A 19543-nucleotide genomic window follows, 5' to 3' on the forward strand; every position below is an offset into this window, starting at 1 on the left:
GGGACCTCGGGGAAGAGCCTTCCCTGTGGTGGCTCTGACCCTGTGGAATCAACTGCCCCCAGAGATTCGCATTATCTCCTCCTTACCGGTTTTCCAGAAAGCTGTTAAAACCTGCCTATGCCAGCAGGCCTGGGATTAAGATTGATTGTTACTATGTATGTTTTTTTTAATTATACACGTGATTTTAGTGATGTTTTTACTGTTTTTTATTTGTATTTATAACCATTGTTAGCTGCTCAGAGTCCATTTCGGAGTGAGCGGCATATAAATGCAATCCATCAATCAGTAAATAGCTAGCTAGCAATAGCATTTAGACATACAGTATATACCGCTTCACGGTGCTTTTCCAGCCCCCTCTAAGCGGTTTACAGACTCAGACTCTTGCCCCCAACAATCTGGGTCCTCATTTGAACCCCCCCTCAGAAGGATGGAAGGCTGAGTCAACCTTAACTTTACTTTAACTTTACTTTACTTTACTTTAACTTTACTTTACTTTACTTTACTTTACTTAGCTTTAACTTTAACTTTTACTTTACTTTAATTTTACTTTAACGTTACTTTAACTTTAACTTTAACTTTATTTTAACTTTACTTTACTTTAACTTTACTTTAACTTTACTTTACTTTAACTTTATTTTAACTTAACTTTAACTTTACTTTAACTTTACTTTACTTTACTTTACTTTACTTTACTTAGCTTTAACTTTAACTTTTACTTTAATTTTACTTTAACGTTACTTTAACTTTAACTTTATTTTAACTTTACTTTACTTTTACTTTACTTTAACTTTACTTTACTTTAACTTTATTTTAACTTTACTTTAACTTAACTTTACTTTAACTTTACTTTAATTTTAACTTAACTTTACTTTAACTTTACTTTAACTTTACTTTTATTTTAACTTTACTTTACTTTAACTTTAATTTTATTTTAACTTAACTTTACTTTAACTTAACTTTAACTTAAACTTAACTTTAACTTCACTGCCGCCCATTCCCTAGGGACCCTGAGCCGAAGGAACCAGTGACCAGGGGGGGAGGGGAGGGTGTCTTCCAGAAATCCTGCAATCCCAAGGAGTGGATCCTTTGGGGCTGGGGTCTTTCTGGAAGCCCCCCAGGGGATTCCCTTTGGCCAAGCTCGCCTGGCCCTTCTCGGGGCTCAGGACATTTATGGCACCGGCAGGGCTGCTCTTTGGAGTCGTCCATCTGTCCGGCAGACTTCATCCCCTCGGGGCTATTTTTACAGCCGGCGATAAAGCCAGAGAGCCGGCCGGAATGCATGGGGTCAGTTCTTGGGGCCATATAAGGAAACCTGGGAGGTTCACCTCCAGGAAAGGTAGAGGTTGCAAGAAAGAGGCCGACGCTAGGTCAGATGCCCTTATGGGGTGGCAGGGCCAGGAGGCTGCAAATAATAATAATAATAATAATAATAATAATAATAATAATAATAATAATAATAATACTGTCAACAAACTCAGGCTCAACCCAGACAAGACGGAGTGGCTGTGGGTCCTGCCTCCCAAGGACAATTCCATCTGTCCGTCCATTACCCTAGGGGGAGAATCAGTGGCCCCCTCAGAGAGGGTCCACAACTTGGGCGTCCTCCTCGACCCACAGCTCACATTAGAGAAACATCTTTCAGCTGTGGCGAGGGGCGTTTGCCCAGGTTCGCCTGGTGCACCAGTTGCGGCCCTATTTGGACCGGGACTCACTGCTCACAGTCACTCATGCCCTCATCACCTCGAAACTCGACTACTGTAACGCTCTCTACATGGGGCGACCTTTGAAGAGTGTTCACAATTCAAAGTGTTGGTTATGACCTATAAAGCCCTTCATGGCACCGGACCAGATTATGTCTGGGACCGCCTTCTGCCACACGAATCCCAGCGACCAGTTAGGTCCCACAGAGTGGGCCTTCTCCGAGTCCCGTCAACTAAAGAATGTTGCTTGGCGGGACCCAGGGGAAGAGCCTTCTCTGTGGCGGCACCGGCCCTCTGGAACCAGCTCCCCCCTGAGATCAGAATTGCCCCCACCCTCCTTGCCTTTCTCAAGCTCCTTAAAACCCACCTCTGTCGTCAGGCATGGGGGAATTGAAATTTCCCTTCCCCCTAGGCTTATAGAATTTATATATGGTATGTTTGTATGTATGAGTGGTTCTTTAAATTGGGTTTTTTTAGATTGTTTTTAATATTAGATTTGTTTACATTGTCTTTTTATATTGTTGTTAGCCGCCCCGAGTCTTCGGAGAGGGGCGGCATACAAATCTAATAAATAATAATAATAATAATAATAATAATAATAACCCCGTCGGTCCAGGAGGGGGTTGCTGCTACCCCTGCTACCGGTGCGCTGCGCACGCAACTTCTTTTCTCTTGCATGCACGTGTCCCAGGGAGATTTTGCTGATGGAATAGAATAGAATAATGGAATGAAGGAAGAATACAATAGAGCAGTGTTTCCCAACCTTGGCCACTTGAAAATATCTGGACTTCAACCCCCAGAATTCCCCAGCCAGCGAATGCTGGCTGGGGAATTCTGGGACTTGAAGTCCAGATATCTTCAAGTGGCCAAGGTTGGGAAACACTGGAAGAGAGAATAGAGAATAGAAATATAGAATAGATTACGATGAAGATCTTAATCACCTGAGGCCAAACTCCAAAATCTTTAAGTCTGTAGCTGCTCAGCAATGAAGGGGAACTAAAATTCCCACTAACTGTACAAATAAGTGCTTGCAAGCACACACACAAATACACACACACACACACACACACACACTCAATCGCCTGCCAGCTCCCCAGAGACCTCTCTGGCAACAAGCGGATCAGCCTCATCTAATGGGCTTTGCTAAATACATTTGGCCAGGAATAATTAACCGTAGGATCACGGACGAGGAAGACGCCTGCAAAACCCCTCACAGGCTTTGAGCAGCTTTCTCATAGATTTAGATGAAGATTTATTAGATTTGTATGCCGCCCCTCTCTGAAGACTCGGGGCGGCTCACAACAACAACAATACAATACACAGAGTGCAAATCCAATATTAAATAAAAAGCTAAATTTAAAACCCATAAATATTAAAAACAATCGTTACTAGACAATCACACCATTCTCATGTAATACAGCCAGGAAAAAAGACGGTGGTGGGGGAAGACATAGTTATTCCCCCCATGCCTGGCGACATGATTATCTCAGGGACCGCCTTCTGCTGCACGAGTCCCAGCGACCAGTTCGGTCCCACAGAGTGGGTCTTCTCCAGGTCCCGTCAACTAAACAATGCCGCTTGGCAGGACCCAGGGGAAGAGCCTTCTCTGTGGTGGCCCCAGCCCTCTGGAATCAACTCCCCCCGGAGATTAGGACTGCCCCCACCCTCCTCGCCTGCCCCCACCCTTCAGAATTCTTTATTGGCCAAGTGTGAGTGGAGACACAAAGAGTTTGTCTTTGGTGCATATATGGTCTCAGTGTACATAAAAGGAAAATATACATTTGTCAAGATGTCAATGCCACCAACATCAATTAAAAAAACATCCCTGAAATCTGTCCGTTGTGTCCTCCCTCGTTTCAGCCCCACGGAGCGCGAGCGAACGGAGCGCCTGATCAAGACCAAACTGAGAGAGATCATGATGCAGAAAGATCTGGAGAACATCACGTCCAAGGAGGTGAGTTGGGTGGGATGGAGACCTTTGGGGACAGGGCTTCTCTGCCAGCCATTGTCCACAAAGAGGAGTTGGCGGTCCACTTATTTTCCAAAGCCCCTTGAAGGCCGGGCAAGAAGCAACGGATGGAAACTCACCAAGGAGAGAAGACAACCTGCCATTAAGGAGAAACTTCCCAACGTGAGAACAATCAATAAATGGGATGGGTTTCTCTCAAGACGTGGTGGGGCTCCATCATCAGAGGGTTTCAAGAAGAGACTGGGTCATCATTTGGCCAAGATATGGTTGAGTCTCGTGCTTGAGCCTGGGGCTGGATTTGAAGACCTGCAGGGTCCTTTCCGACTTTGTTAACTTGTTTATCTATGGTCATAACTCGAGGACTAACTGTGTTTGATTTAAAATTGCTTGACAAACTTGAACAATGGGCGCTACCTAACAAAATGAAATGGTGAAAAAAGTCAGGTTCTACATTTAGGCAAGAAAAAACTAGTACTCCAAGGTCCCTCTCGCAGTTACTACTATTGAACAATGTACCACATATACTGCACTTGTGCGTTTGTTTGTTTGTTTATTTATTGTTAGAGTTGGAAGGGACCAGGCGGGTCATCAAGTCCAACCCCCTGCCTAAGCAGGAACCCTATAGCATCCCAGCCAAATGGCAGTCCAATCTCCTCTTGAAAGTGTCCAGAGTATTGGAGTTCACAACGTCCGCTAGTAGGTTGTTCCACTGGTTGAGCGTTCTGACCGTCAGGAAGTTCTTCCTTATTTCCAGGTTGAATCTCTCCTTGAAATAAGGAAGAACTTCCTGACGGTCAGAACGATCAACCAGTGGAACAACCTACCAGCGGACGTTGTGAACTCCAATACTCTGGACATTTTAAAGAGGAAATTGGACTGCCATTTGGCTGGGATGCTATAGGGTTCCTGCTTAGGCAGGGGGTTGGACTTGATGACCCGCCTGGTCCCTTCCAACTCTAACAATAAATAAACAAACAAACAAACAAATGCACAAGTGCAGTATATGTAGTACATTGCTCAACAGTAGTAACTGTGAGAGGGATCTTGGAGTCCTAGTGGACAACCATTGAAATAGGAGCCAGCCGTGTGCAGCAGCTGCCAAAAAAGCCAACACAGTTCTAGGCTGCATTAACAGAGGGAGAGAATCAAGATCACGTGAAGGGTTAAGACCACTTTATAAGGCCTTGGGAAGGCCACACTTGGATTATGGTATTCAGTTTTGGTCGCCACGAAACAAAAAGGATGTTGAGACTCTAGAAAGAGTGCAGAGAAGAGCAACAAAGAGGATGAGGGGATAAATGGAGGCTAAAACATAGGAAGAATGGTTGCGGGAACTGGGCATGGCTGGTTTAAGGAAAAGAAGGACCAGGGGAGACATGATAGCAGCCTCCCAATATCTCTGGGGTTGCCACAAAGAAGAAGGAGTCAAGCAATTCTCCAAAGCACCTGAGGGTAGGACAAGAAGCAATATATGGAAACTAAACAAGGAGAGAAGCAACTTAGAACTAAGGAGAAATTTCCTGACAGTTAGAAAAATGAATCAGTGGAACTGCTTGCCTCCAGAAGTTGTGAATGCCCCAACACTGGATGTTTTTAAGCAGATGTTGGATAACCATCTGTCTGAAGTAGTGTAGGGTTTCCTGCCTAAGCAGGGGGTTGGACTAAAAGACCTCCAAGGTCCCTTCCAACTCTGTTGTTATTATTAATATTTATTTATTTATTTATTATTTTTAAATTTGATTTCTCTGCTACCCAACTCCGCAAGGACTCTGGGCGGCTTACAGTAATAAAACATTTTAACAATTTCATCTGTTTTATTTAAAATATTTCATTTTTTAAATTACTAGGATATTATTATTTTTTTTGCAAAAATGTGTGTTTTGGGAAAGCCGAGAGTCCTCCTCCCTTAAGGCTACCCCTCTCTCTCTCTCTCTCTCTCCCTCCCACCCCAGATCCGAACGGAGCTTGAAATGCAGATGGCCTGCAACCTGCGCGAGTTTAAGGAATTTATTGATAATGAAATGATTGTCATTCTGGGCCAGATGGACAGCCCGACGCAAATATTCGACCACGTCTTTCTGGTAAGACTTTCCCACCGCTGGGCGAAATGGACCTCTTCGCTCAAGCTTCAGGTTTTCAATCTCATATGAATCGTCCACTAGTGACCCTCACTTCTGGTCCACTAGTGAAAGTGCTACCAAAGTCTGAGTTGATTTCCCAAAATAGATTCATGGGTTGTGATCCTGCATGTGGTGGGGTAGAACGGACACATCCATTTTATTGATTGATTGACTGATTGATTGACTGATTGATTGATTGATTGATTGAATTTGTATGCCGCCCCTCTCCATGGACTCGGGGCGGCTAGCAACAGTGACAAAAAATAGAATGTAAAAATCCAATACTACAACAGCTAAAAATCCTTGTTATAAAATCAATCATACATACAAACATACCATGCATAAATTGTAGAAGCCTAGGAGGAAAGAATATCTTAGTTCCCCCATGCCTGATGGCAGAGGTGGGTTTTGAGGAGCTTACGAAAGGCAAGGAGGGTGGGGGCAATTCTAATCTCTGGGGGGAGTTGGTTCCAGAGGGTCGGGGCCGCCACAGAGAAGGCTCTTCCCCTGGGCCCCGCCAACCGACATTGTTTAGTTGACGGGACCCGAAGAAGGCCCACTCTGTGGGACCTAACTGGTCGCTGGGATTCGTGCAGCAGAAGGCGGTCCCGGAGATATTCTGGCCCGGTGCCATGAAGGGCTTTATAGGTCATAACCAACACTTTGAATTGTGACCGGAAACCGATCGGCAACCAATGCAGACTACGGAGTGTTGGAGTAACATGGGCATATTTGGGAAAGCCCATGATTGCTCTCGCAGCTGCATTCTGCACAATCTGAAGTTTCCAAACACTTTTCAAAGGTAGCCCCATGTAGAGAGCGTTACAGTAGTCGAACCTCGAGGTGATGAGGGCATGAGTGACTGTTTTGGAAGAATTGTACTGCTTAGATTAGGGGTGTGCACTTTAAAATCTGTGGACTTCAACTCCCAGAATTCCCCAACCAGCATGCTTTAAGAGGGGAGGACTTGCTTTAAGTTGGGTGGATTTCAACTTCCAAAATTTGAATCCTGGGAATTAAACTCACACCTCTCAAAATTTTTAAAGTTGAGAAACTCTGGGTTTCTCATTATCTTAGAGTCCAATCGGAAGACAACAGTTAAAGGTTCTTAGCCAGGAGTTCTGAATATTCCTTGCACCTGATATTGCCATATTTGGCATGTTTTAATTGTTAGTTATTATTACTTGGCATGACCGGCTGTGCTCTGGGCTGACGTGGGAACTCTTGGGTTTTTCTTTCTCGCCTGTTTTTGCAGGGTTCGGAGTGGAACGCCTCCAACCTGGAAGACTTGCAAACCAGAGGGTGAGTTGGCTGTGAAAATTGTCCTCCCAAAACACAAAAGCTTCGGTCCTTCCTTCTCTCAGCCCCCCCCCCCTCCAAAAAAACCCCTTACACATGAATGTTTTATTTAAGGGGTTTTAATTGTTTTAAATTGTTGTTCACTGCCCTTTTAATTGTTATATGGAAGGAAACATAGAAACATAGAAGACTGGCGGCAGAAAAAGACCTCCTGGTCCATCTAGTCTGCCCTTATACTATTTCCTGTATTTTATCTTAGGGTGGATCTATGTTGATCCCAGGCATATTTAAATTCAGTGACTGTGGATTGACCAACCACGTCTGCTGGAAGTTTGTTCCAAGAATCTACTACTCTTTTTTCAGTAAAATAATATTTTCTCATTTTGCTTTTGATCTTTCCCCCAACTAACTTCAGATTGTGTCCCCTTGTTCTTGTGTTCACTTTCCTATTAAAAACACTTCCCTCCTGAACCTTATTTAACCCTTTAGATTAGATTAGATTAGATTAGATTAGATTAGATTTATTGGATTTATATGCCGCCCCTCTCCGCAAACTCGGGGCGGCTCACAACAAAGTAAAAACAATACATAATAGCAAATCCAATACCCACCAATCCAATTACAATTTTAAGCTAAAAAATTCATAAAAAACAACCCCAGAATATTAAAAAACAAGCACACAATCAATCGAACACCAAAACAGCATGGGCAAGGGGGAGATGTTTCAGTTCCCCCATGCCTGGCGGCAGAGGTGGGTTTTAAGGAGTTTGCGAAAGGCAAGGAGGGTGGGGGCAATCCTAATCTCAGGGGGGAGCTGGTTCCAGAGGGTCGGAGCCGCCACAGAGAAGGCTCTTCCCCTGGGTCCAGCCAGACGACATTGTTTAGTCGACGGGACCCGGAGAAGGCCAACTCTGTGGGACATTTTTAAATGTTTCCATCATGTCCCCCCTTTTCCTTCTGTCCTCCAGACTCTACAGATTGAGTTCATGAAGTCTTTCCTGATCAGTTTTATGCTTAAGACCTTCCACCATTCTTGTAGCCCGTCTTTGGACCCGTTCAATTTTGTCAGTCTCTTTTTGTAGGTGAGGTCTCCAGAACTGGACATAGTATTATTCCAGCGCTCTATATAAAGGGATTAGAAATTAGTTAGAAATATAATTAGTTAGAAGTAGTTAGAAATTAGTTAGAAATCTAATAAATGAAATGAAATGAAATATTGTGAACAGCAAGAAGCCGCTACCAACTCCCAAAGCTCTGTATTTCTATGTATGTATTATATTTGCGCAGAGAAAGACAGACCTCGGCTTGCTTATCTTATCCTTGACTGTTGCCAAATTCCCTGCAGGAAAATTTCGCAGGCTGAAAAACTAGGTTAAGCAAGTGTGATTGACTCCTGGCGATGATTACAATATCTGCCGAGAGAGAAATGGCACAGATATTTTCACACGCAGCCCTCCCTGTAGCAAAGGGATAGTAACTACATCCAAGGCCAGAAGGGTGGAGGTTTTTGTTATTTTTAGTTATTTCCTTCCTTGCTTGTTTTGCTTATTTATGCGTTTATTTGTTTATTTTGGAGTATTGGGTCTAATAATATTTTTCTTTTGTCTGAAGTGGTGTAGGGTTCCCTGCTCTATCCTATCCTATTCTCTATTCTATTCTATTCTATTTGAATATTATTCTATTCTATTTCTTTTCTGTTCCGTTCCATTCTATTCTATCCTATCCTAACCCATTCTATTCCTTTCTTTATTCTATTCTCTATTCTATTCTATTTAAATATTATTCTATTCTATTTCTATTTATTTTCCTTTCCATTCCATTCTATCCTATCCTAACCCATTCTATTCCTTTCTTTATTCTATTCTATTCTATTTAAATATTATTCTATTCTATTTCTATTTATCTTCCTTTCCATTCCATTCTATCCTATCCAATTCTATTCCTTTCTTTATTCTCTATTCTATTTAAATATTATTCTATTTTATTTCTATTTATTTTCCATTCCTTTCCATTCCATTCCATTCTATTCTATCCCATTCATAGAAACATAGAAGACTGATGGCAGAAAAAGATCTCCTGGTCCATCTCGTCTGCCCTTATACTATTTCCTGTATTTTATCTTAGCATGGATATATGCTTAAATTCAGTGACTGTGGATTTCTTTTTTATTTCTTCATTCTATCCATTCTATTCCTTTCTCTATTTTCTATTCTATTCTATTTAAATATTATTCTATTTTATTTCTATTTCTTTCCCATTCTATTCATGTGTTCAGTTCTGGAGACTTCACCTACAAAAAGAGATTGACAAAATTGAACGGGTCCAAAGACGGGCGACAAAAAGGGTGGAAGGTCTTAAGCATAAAACGTATCAGGAAAGACTTCATGAACTCCATCTGTCTAGTCTGCAGGACAGAAGGAAAAGGGGGGACATGATCGAAACATTTAAATATGTCAAAGGGTTAAATAAGGTTCAGGAGGGAAGTGTTTTTAATAGGAAAGTGGACACAAGAACAAGGGGACACAATCTGAAGTTAGTTGGGGGAAAGATCAAAAGCAACAGGAGAAAATATTATTTGACTGAAAGAGTAGTAGATCCTTGGAACAAACTTCCAGCAGACGTGGTTGGTAAATCCACAGTAACTGAATTGAAACATGCCTGGGATAAACACAGATCCATCCTAAGATAAAATACAGAAAATAGTACAAGGGCAGACTAGGTGGACCAGGAGGTCTTTTTCTGCCGTCAGTCTTCTATGTTTCTATGTTTCATTTCCATATTGTATTGTATTCTACGATTGGTTTAAAGAACTAAAGCAGGATATAAACAAACAAACAATGCAACTTCTGCAATTTTTCATTCAGGGTGCGGTATATTCTGAATGTCACTCGTGAGATCGATAATTTCTTCCCGGGAGTTTTCGAATACCACAATATCCGAGTTTATGACGAAGAGGCGACGGATTTGCTGGCTTTCTGGAACGACACCTACAAATTCATCTCCAAAGCCAAGTGAGTCCCTTTGGGTCGTTTGTCTTTCGGGTCTGCTATTCATTCGGCCTCCATTCATGGGTTGCTTTCATTTATTCAGCAGCGTAGAATATTATTATTATTATTATTATTATTTATTTTATTTTTTTTAATTTATTTATTTATTTATTTATTTATTGGATTTGTATGCCGCCCCTCTCCGTAGACTTGGGGCGGCTCACAGCAATAATAAAAACAATGTGCAATAACAAATCTAATATATTTTAAAAATATTTCAAGAATAAGGACGGAGCCACTCCCAGAATGCCTGAGCTGGGCTAGGAATTCTGGGAGTTGAAGTCCAAGTTGGCTGTAGTTGCCCATCCTTGTTAAAAAGCCCGGTGAGCTTCAATCACCACAAACGGTTGGATTAAATCAGCATTAACTGTGATGAGGAACAGGAGGAGAAAACTCGATCTGGTTCAGGGAGACAAAGTTCTCCTGAGAAACTTGCCCGCTTAAAGGTGGCTAAGAGAAGCACTCGGACTTAGTGCCCCAAGGCTGGGAGCGATGATCCCACACTTTTGGGAAACACAGCTCGGCTACCTAAGGCTGATTGTGCAATAAGTTGGTAGATTTCGGCTTTGCTTTTCTGCCTAGAAGGCTTTTCCCTAAAACGTGGTTGAAATGGGAAAATAGATGGATAGACAGGTGGACAAAGGAGAGAGGTAATGTAGATAGATGTTAAATAAACAGACAGACAGAGACATAGAGACATAGATGATAGGTAGGTAGGGTAGGTAAGATAGATAGATACAAATTTACATACATACAAATAGATAGATGATAGATATACATAGATGAGAAAGAAAAAGAGAGAGATATTATAGACAGATGAGATAGAGAGATTGATTGATTATAGATAATAATAATAATAATAATAATAATAATAATAATAATAATAATAATAATTTATTAGATTTGTATGCCGCTCCTCTCCGAAGACTCGATGTATGATGGATGGATGGATACATATATACATACATACAGAGATGCAGAGAGAGAGAGAGATGATAGATATAGACATAGATGAGAGAAAGAGATTGATTATAGACAGATAATAGGTAGGTAGGTAGGTAGGTAGGTAGGTAGGTAGGTAGGTAGGTAGGTAGGTAGATAGATAGATAGATAGATAGATAGATAGATAGATAGATAGATAGATAGAAAGAAACATACAGATAGATATACGGTAAATGGTAGATATAGACATAGATGAGAGAGAGAAAAAGAGAGATACATATATACATACATACTTACATGATACATATATATATAGACATAATGAGAGAGATTATAGATGCATATTGTAATATAGTATTATATACTATATTATATATGATTATATGATTATATACAGATGATTGATAGATAAGAGAGATTGTAGATGCATACTATAGATATAGCTTGATAGACAGAGAAAGATGAGAGGTTTCAGTTAAAAATAGATGACAGATATATATACTGTATACATATAGATGGATGTATAGATGAATGGACGGATGGACAGACAGATTGAGGGTGGGGTTTAGAACCTTCCCTGCTTGGGATCATGATGCACTGCAGAAAAGGGGGGGGCACCAACCTCTGGGGCTGCAAGGGGGGTCCCTCTCCTCTTTCCTCCCTCTTGCAACTCTCCCCCTGCCGGTTCCCCTCCCAGGAAGAACGGCTCCAAGTGCCTCGTCCACTGCAAGATGGGGGTCAGCCGCTCGGCCTCCACCGTCATCGCTTACGCCATGAAGGAGTACGGCTGGAACCTCGACCGGGCCTACGACTACGTCAAGGAGCGCCGCAGCGTCACCAAGCCCAACCCCAGCTTCATGCGCCAGCTGGAAGAATACCAGGGCATCCTCCTGGCCAGGTGAGACCTCCAGCTGCTCACCCACGGCGAGGGGGACGGCGCCAGGCACCCCTACTTGTGCTAGGAGCCTTTCACAGGGCTGAGATTGGAAAAACGTTAGCAACCGGTGCTCTGCCCCAGTTGCCGGTTGGGCATGGCCATGGGGGCGTGGCCTCCACTGCCTCCTGCACGAGGAGGGGACATTTTTGCCCTCTTGAGGCTCTGGGGGGTTTTGTTGAGCCGCCAGGAGGGTGAAAACAGCCTCCTCTGGCTCCACAGATCCTCCAGAAGCTGGAAATGGACGTGTTTCCAGAACTTCCGGTTCCATTTTTCGCCCTCCCGGAGCCTCCGCACGGGCCCTGCACTTACATAGAAACATAGAAACATAGAAGACTGACGGCAGAAAAAGACCTCCTGGTCCATCTAGTCTGCCCTTATACTATTTCCTGTATTTTATCTTAGGATGGATCTATGTTTATCCCAGGCATGTTTAAATTCAGTGACTGTGGATTGACCAACCACGTCTGCTGGAAGTTTGTTCCAAGCATCTACTACTCTTTCAGTAGAACAATATCTTCTCACGTTGCTTCTGATCTTTCCCCCAACTAACCTCAGATTGTGTCCCCTTGTTCTTGTGTTCACTTTCCTATTATAAACACTTCCCTCCTGGACCTTATTTAACCCTTTAACATATTTAAATGTTTCGATCATGTCCCCCCTTTTCCTTCTGTCCTCCAGACTCTACAGATTGAGTTCACGAAGTCTTTCCTGATACGTTTTATGCTTAAGACCTTCCACCATTCTTGTAGCCCGTCTTTGGACCCGTTCAATTTTGTCAATATCTTTTTGTAGGTGAGGTCTCCAGAACTGAACACAGTATTCCAAATGTGGTCTCACCAGCGCTCTATGTAGCGGGATCACAATCTCCCTCTTCCTGCTTGTTCATGGCATCCAGATGGGCCACTTGGAGACTCCTCGGAGGGGTGGGGTGGGGGGCAGGCCCATCCAGTCCTTACAACTACCGGTTCGGCCAGGCGGGGGTTGCCACTACCGGTGCAGCTTTGGGTCTATGTCCAAGCATGTTTTTGCTTCTGCGCATGTGCAGCAAGCAAATTCTCGCAAGAGGGGGCATGCGCAGGAGCAAAATAATCACTGAAATCTCGCACGCATGTTCCCATGCGAGATTTTTATTTCTGCACATGGACAGAAGCAAAAAAATGCTGGCACACTCACGATGCACCCCAGAGACCCGAAGCTGCACGATGCAGCTCAATGTTTGCTTCTGGTGTGTGGTCCTCTACCATTCCGGTAGGAAGCCACTACTGGATTTCGCGAACCAGATGTAAAATTACCGTCAGGTTCGCCCAAACCGGCTGAATCCCATCCCTGAGGCTGCCTTTGACTTACAAGTGTTCACTTAGCATCCGTTAAAAGTTACAACTGTGCTGAAAAAAGGGGACTGTGTTTCACACTTACGACCGTTGCAGCACATGATCAAAATTCAGACGCTCAGCCACTGACTCGTACTTATGACCGTCGTAGCATTCCCAGGATTTCCTTTTTACTACCTTCTCACAAACAGTCAATTGGGGGGAAAGACTCGGAGCAGGAAAGCCGGATTCACTTAACGACTGTCATAAAATGGGGCAAAGCTTACTTATGTTGACCTTCACTGTGGTCCTAAGGTGAGGACTTCCTATATAACTCCTAGGTCCTCGTATTTATGACGGTCACAATTATATCCTGCAAAAGTGTGCAATAGGATTGATATTCCTGGGAGGCGTCTGTAATATGGCAAATGATTTAGCTTTACTAGATAAGTGGTCAAAGCAATGGAAACTGCAGTTTAATGTTTCCAAAAGTAAAATAATGCACTTGGGGAAAAGGAATCCTCAATCGGAGTATTGTATTGGCAGTTCTGTGTTAGCAAAAACTTCAGAAGAGAAGGATTTAGGGGTCGTGATTTCTGACAGTCTCAAAAAGGGGGAAGAGTGCGGTCAGGCGGTAGGGAAAGCAAGTAGAATGCTTGGCTGCATAACTAGAGGTATAACAAGCAGGAAGAGGGAGATTGTGATCCTGCTGTATAGAGCGCTGGTGAGACCACATTTGGAAGACTGTGTCCAGTTCTGGAGACCTCACATCAAATTGAACGGGTCCAAAGACAGGCTACAAAAATGGTGGAAGGTCTGAAGCATAAAACGTATCAGGAAAGACTTCATGAACTCCGTCTGTCTAGTCTGGAGGACAGAAGGAAAAGGGGGGACAGGATCGAAACATTTAAATACGTTGAAGGGTTCAATAAGGTTCAGGAGGGAAGTGTTTTTAATAGGAAAGTGAACACAAGAACAAGGGGACACAATCTGAGATTGGTTGGGGGAAAGATCAGAAGCAACGTGAGAAAATATTATTTGACTGAAAGAGTAGTAGATGCTTGGAACAAACTTCCAGCAGACGTCGTTGGTAAATCCACAGTCACTGAATTGAAACATGCCTGGGATAAACTTCGATCCATCCTAAGATAAAATACAGGAAATATTATAAGGGCAGACTAGATGGACCAGGAGGTCTTTTTCTGCTATCAATCTTCTACGTTTCTATGTTTTTATCCCCTATTGTGATTAGAAAAGTCCACGGGGGAACCCGCATTCACTTAATGACCATGTTGCTAACCAAACAACTACAGTGGTTTGCTTTACAACGGGGATCAGAAAAAAAGTAAGCAGCAATATTTTTTGGGGGGGGGGGCTCAGTTGTGGTCATAAGTAGAGGACGACTTGCATAGGTCCGTTCTCGAGGGCAGGGCTGGACTACCTGACCTCCAAGATCCCTTCTGTTGTTTGGTTGTTATTTTGCTGTTTCTCAGGCTTGTGGTTTGCAACAGGGGTCGCAGATTTTTGGCAACCTGTTGTGTGTTTTCAGCGACAAGAATTCTCCCCTTTGCAGCCACGTGGCTGTCAAGAGGCCTGGAGCTTGAATTTCACGGGAGGTTTCGAAAGCGTCTTCTGAAGCAACCACTGGCCAGAAACGAGACCGAAGGGAAGGGATTTTGAAACGGGCCGGAGATGGACCAGTTCCCATCAGAAGGCTGGCATTTTGGCCAGCCTCAGGGCACGGCCCCGTTGCGAAAGGAGGGAGAGAAATCAGAATACACAATGGGAGGAGACCACAGAGGTCTTCCAGTCCACCCCGCTCTCTCCAAACAGGAGAGTTTGCACCATTTCAGACCAAAGTCAGTTGTCCAACATCTTGAAAACTTCCAGTGTTGGGGCATTCACAACTTCTGGAGGCAAGCTGTTCCACAGATTAACTGTTCTAACTGTCAGGAAATTTCTCCTGACTTCTAAGTTACTTCTCTCCTTGTTTAGCTTCCACCCATCGCTTCTTATAATAATTAATCTCCCCATGAAGGAATGAAAACTCTGGCTCTTAAAAAGTCACCCGGCTTCTAAGGCCGATTTCCAACCAAGGCCGCGTGAATTTTCTGGGCTCAGGAAAGAAAAAATGTTCACCCTGGCCAGGTTTCCATTCCATTATAATAAAAACAGAGTTGGAAGGGACCTTGGAGGTCTTCTAGTCCAACCCCTGCTTAGGCAGGAAACCTTACACCACTTCAGACAGATGGTTATCCAACATCTGCTAAATATTATTATTATTATTATTATTATTTATTAGATTTGTATTCCGCCCCTCTCCGTGGACTCGGGGTGGCTAACAACAGTGATAAAAACAGCATGTAACAATCCAATACTAAAACAACTAAAAAAAACCTTATTTATAAAACCAAACATGCAATGCATAAATTGTAGAGGCCTAGGGGGAAAGAATATCTCAGTTCTCCCATGCCTGACGGCAGAGGTGTTCAGTGTTGGGGCATTCACAACTTCTGGAGGCAAGGAGTTCCACGGATTAATTGTTCTGACTGTCAGGAAATTTCTCCTTACTTCTAAGTTGCTTCTCTCCTTTTTTAATTTCCACCCATTGCTTCTTGTTCTACCCTCGGGTGCTTTGGAGAATAGCTTGGCTCCCTCTTCTTTGTGGCAACCCCTGAGATACTGGAAGACTGCTATCATGTCTCCCCTGGTCCTTCTTTTCATCAAACTAGCCAGGCCCAGTTCCTGCAACCGTTCTTCATATGTTTTAGCCTCCATTTATCCCCTGATCCTCTTTGTTGCTCTTCTCTGCACTCTTTCTAGAGTCTCCACATCCTTTTTGCATCATGGCAACCAAAAATGCAGGGTTCCAAGTGTGGCCTTACCAAGGCCTTGTAAACTGGTCTTAACCCTTCACATGATCTTGATTTTATCCCTCTGTTAATGCAGCCTAGAACTGTGTTAGCTTTTCAAACTAGTGTAGGGTTACCTGCCTAAGCAGGGGGTTGGACTAGAGGACCTCCAAGGTCCCTTCCAAATTATTATTATTATTATTATTATTATTATTATTATTATTATTATTACCACTATTATTACTACTATTATTACTATTACTATTACTACTATTATTAGTAATATAATAATACTAATAATACTAATAATAACAAAATAACAACAACAAAACAATAACAACAACAACAACAACAATAATAATAATAATAATAATAATAATAATAATAATAATAATAATAATAATAAAAAATGATATGGCATGTTTTCCATTCTTTCTGGAAAGATGCCGTGCTGTTCTTAGGAACAGATTACAGGACCGGCAGCTGACCAGTGTCCAGAGCGTGTGACCGGCTCTTGAATGCTCATCGAAAGGACAAAACAGCCTCTGGGTCTTCAGTGCCCCAAGCAACCTGATCTCTCAAGGCTTTGGTTGTTGATCCTGACCGGATCACATCTGTCGTGTTTTTCTCCTTCACTTCTCCTTTGGTCAACAGTCCAAAAACGCTTGTGCAATATGTTTTTTTCTACCCTCCAATCTCTCATTCAGACATATATAGGAAGTCCTCAGTTTACAACCGAAATCGGGCCCCGTGTTTTATGTCGCTAAGCGAGACAGTCATTAAGTGAGTTTTGCCCCCTGCTGCAGTCTTTAAAATGTGTTAATGTGACTGCGGGATATTGCTACTGTCATAAATACAGGCAATCCTCAACTTATGCCCACAATTGAACACCCAAATTTCTCCTGCTAATGTGAAACGTTCGTTAACGTGAGTTTTGCCCCACGTTACGACCTTTCTTGGCACCGTTGCTAAGTGAGTCACTGCAGTATTGAAGTTAGGAACATGGTTTTTAAGTGTATCTGATTTCCCTGTCGACTTTGCTTATCAGAAGGTCATAAAAAGAGGGTCACGTGACTCCGTCGTAAGTGCGGGTCGGTGGACAAGCATCCAAATTTCGATCATGCGACCACGGTGTTGCTGCCGCGGTCGTTAAGTGCGAAAAAGGGCCGTAAGTCCATTTGTTCGTCACTGTTGTGGCTGTGAATGATCACAAACCGGGTGGTCGTAAGTCGAGGATTATCTGTCTATGCGAAGTGACAAATATCCGAATTTGGATCACGTGATCACGGGAATGTTGCGAGCACCGTCAGGGCGCGCAATGGGGCAAAGCAGGCAGATTTGATTTAAATCAGAGGTGACAGTGGCTCTTTCTTCAGAATTATGGTTCAAAGCCAGTTGATTTAAAGCATAATTTTAAAAAGAGCAACTGTCCCATTCACTTCAATGGGATGGCTGGTGATGGGAGGGAGACAACATTCATGTTTTTAATTATATTAAAATTGTATTCCAACATTATCTCTCTCCCTCCATCCCTCCATCTCTCCCTCTCCCTTCATCCTTCCCTTTTCTTTCTCCCTCCCTCTCTTTCTCCCTCCCTTCACGCTCCCTCCCTCTCTCCCTTCAACCCTCCCTTCTTCCTCTCCCCCTCTCTTTCTCCCTCCCTCTCTCTCCCTCCCTTTCCCTCCATCCATTTCCCTCCATCCCTCTCTCTCTCTCCCTCCTTCCCTTCATTCCTCTTCCTACATCCCCTTCCTCCCCCTTTCTCCCCCTTTCTCCCCCTCTATCTCTCCTTCTCCCTCTCTCCTTTCCCTCCATCTTTCTCTCTCCCTCCCTCCTTCTCCCTCCTTCCTTCTCCCTCCCTCCCTCTTCCTCCATTCCTACATCTCCTTCCCTCTCTCTCCCTCCCTTCATTTCTCTCCCTACATCCCCTCCCCACTCCCTCCCTCCTTCTCCCTCCCTCTTCCTCCATTCCTACATCTCCTTCCCTCTCTCTCTCTCTCCCTCCCTCCACAGCAAGCAACGTCACAACAAACTCTGGCGCTCACACTCCGACAGCGATCTCTCGGACCACCACGAGCCCATCGGCAAGTCGGGCATGGAGGTCAGCAAAAAGGAGATCACCACCTCGGCCGACCGCATCTCCGACAGCCGGTCGTCCAGCAGCCTGGTGGCGGTGCCCGTGGGCATCACCGCCAACCCCCACGGGCCCTTGCTCTGCCACTTGGGCTCCGGCCCTTTGGCCAACCTCCCGGGCAAAGAGAGGGTCATCCAGTTGCAGATCGCGCCCCGAGACTTCGATGCCGAGCAGATGGAAGACCAGCTGAATTTGAACAACCTCAACGGCTGCCCCTCCGGCTGCTGCCCAGCGGAGTCCGAATCGCCCCTCGACAACTGCAACCCGACCGAGGCCTTGCTGCAGCAAGCGGGTCCCTTGAAACCATCCGGCGGGTTTCCGGATTTGGCGGTGTCCGATTTGGAAAACGACGCCCTCAAGGCCGGCGATGGGAACGTCCACTTGGTGCCCATGGAAGAGCTGGAGTCCTGCTTGCGAGACACGCCCAGCCCCCCCGCCAACCTTTCTCAGCCGGAGGAGGAAGAAGAAGAGGAGGAGGAGGAAGAGGAGGAGGAGGAGGAGGAAGGCACCGCCGGAGACTTCGGCACGGACCGGATCGACTTCTTCAGTGCTTTGGAGAAGTTTGTGGAGCTCTCGCAGGAGAAGAGGCCCCGGGCATCATCCAGGGCGGAAGATCCGGGCAACGGACGGAACGGGGCGGCCCGGGTCTCGGGCTTAGAGCTGCTGCCTTGCGATCCCGCCGAGCAGGCCCAGCGAAGCGCCTCCGCGGGCAGCTCCCCACAGGTCTCGGAGGCCTCTTCACTAGAGGAAGAGCAGCTGAAGGTACCTGAGACGGAGGGGAGGGGGATGTTGGGAGGGTGGCCCTCCTCCATCACTCCTAGGGCCTCCTAAGGCAGAGGGCTCCACACATGGCCACTTTCAGACTCATGGGGGTCAATTCTCCCAGAATTCCCCATTGATGGAGATAGAGAGGGGGGGGGTGGACAGAATATAAATGGATGGATGGATGGAGGCAGACAAACAGAAAGATAGACAGGCAAATAGAGATGGATGGATGGATAGATAATGATAGGTAGGTAGGTAGGTAGGTAGGTAGGAAGTGAGAGAGAGAGAGAGAGAGAGAAAGGATGGACAGAAGGTAAATGGATGGATGGATAGATGGATGGATGGATGGATGAATGGATAGATGGATGGAGACAGACAAATACAGAAAGATAGACAGGCAAATAGAGATGGATGGATGGATGGATGGATAGATAGATAGATAGATAGATAGATAGATAGATAGATAGA

General features: G+C 44.3%; 1 protein-coding gene across 1 annotated transcript in view; it reads left to right on the top strand.

The window, feature by feature from the left end:
• Positions 1 to 19543, top strand: part of LOC139158049 (protein phosphatase Slingshot homolog 2-like) — a 35481-nt gene that overhangs the window by 7850 nt on the left and 8088 nt on the right. Inside the window, exons 5-10 of the mRNA XM_070735440.1 lie at positions 3561 to 3654; positions 5622 to 5750; positions 7045 to 7091; positions 9953 to 10099; positions 11775 to 11975; positions 18190 to 19072. Coding sequence (XP_070591541.1) covers positions 3561 to 3654; positions 5622 to 5750; positions 7045 to 7091; positions 9953 to 10099; positions 11775 to 11975; positions 18190 to 19072 — 1501 coding nt within the window. The remainder of the gene's footprint in view (positions 1 to 3560; positions 3655 to 5621; positions 5751 to 7044; positions 7092 to 9952; positions 10100 to 11774; positions 11976 to 18189; positions 19073 to 19543) is intronic.

Source organism: Erythrolamprus reginae, chromosome 1 (genome assembly GCF_031021105.1).
Source record: "Erythrolamprus reginae isolate rEryReg1 chromosome 1, rEryReg1.hap1, whole genome shotgun sequence".
NCBI lineage: Eukaryota > Metazoa > Chordata > Lepidosauria > Squamata > Dipsadidae > Erythrolamprus > Erythrolamprus reginae.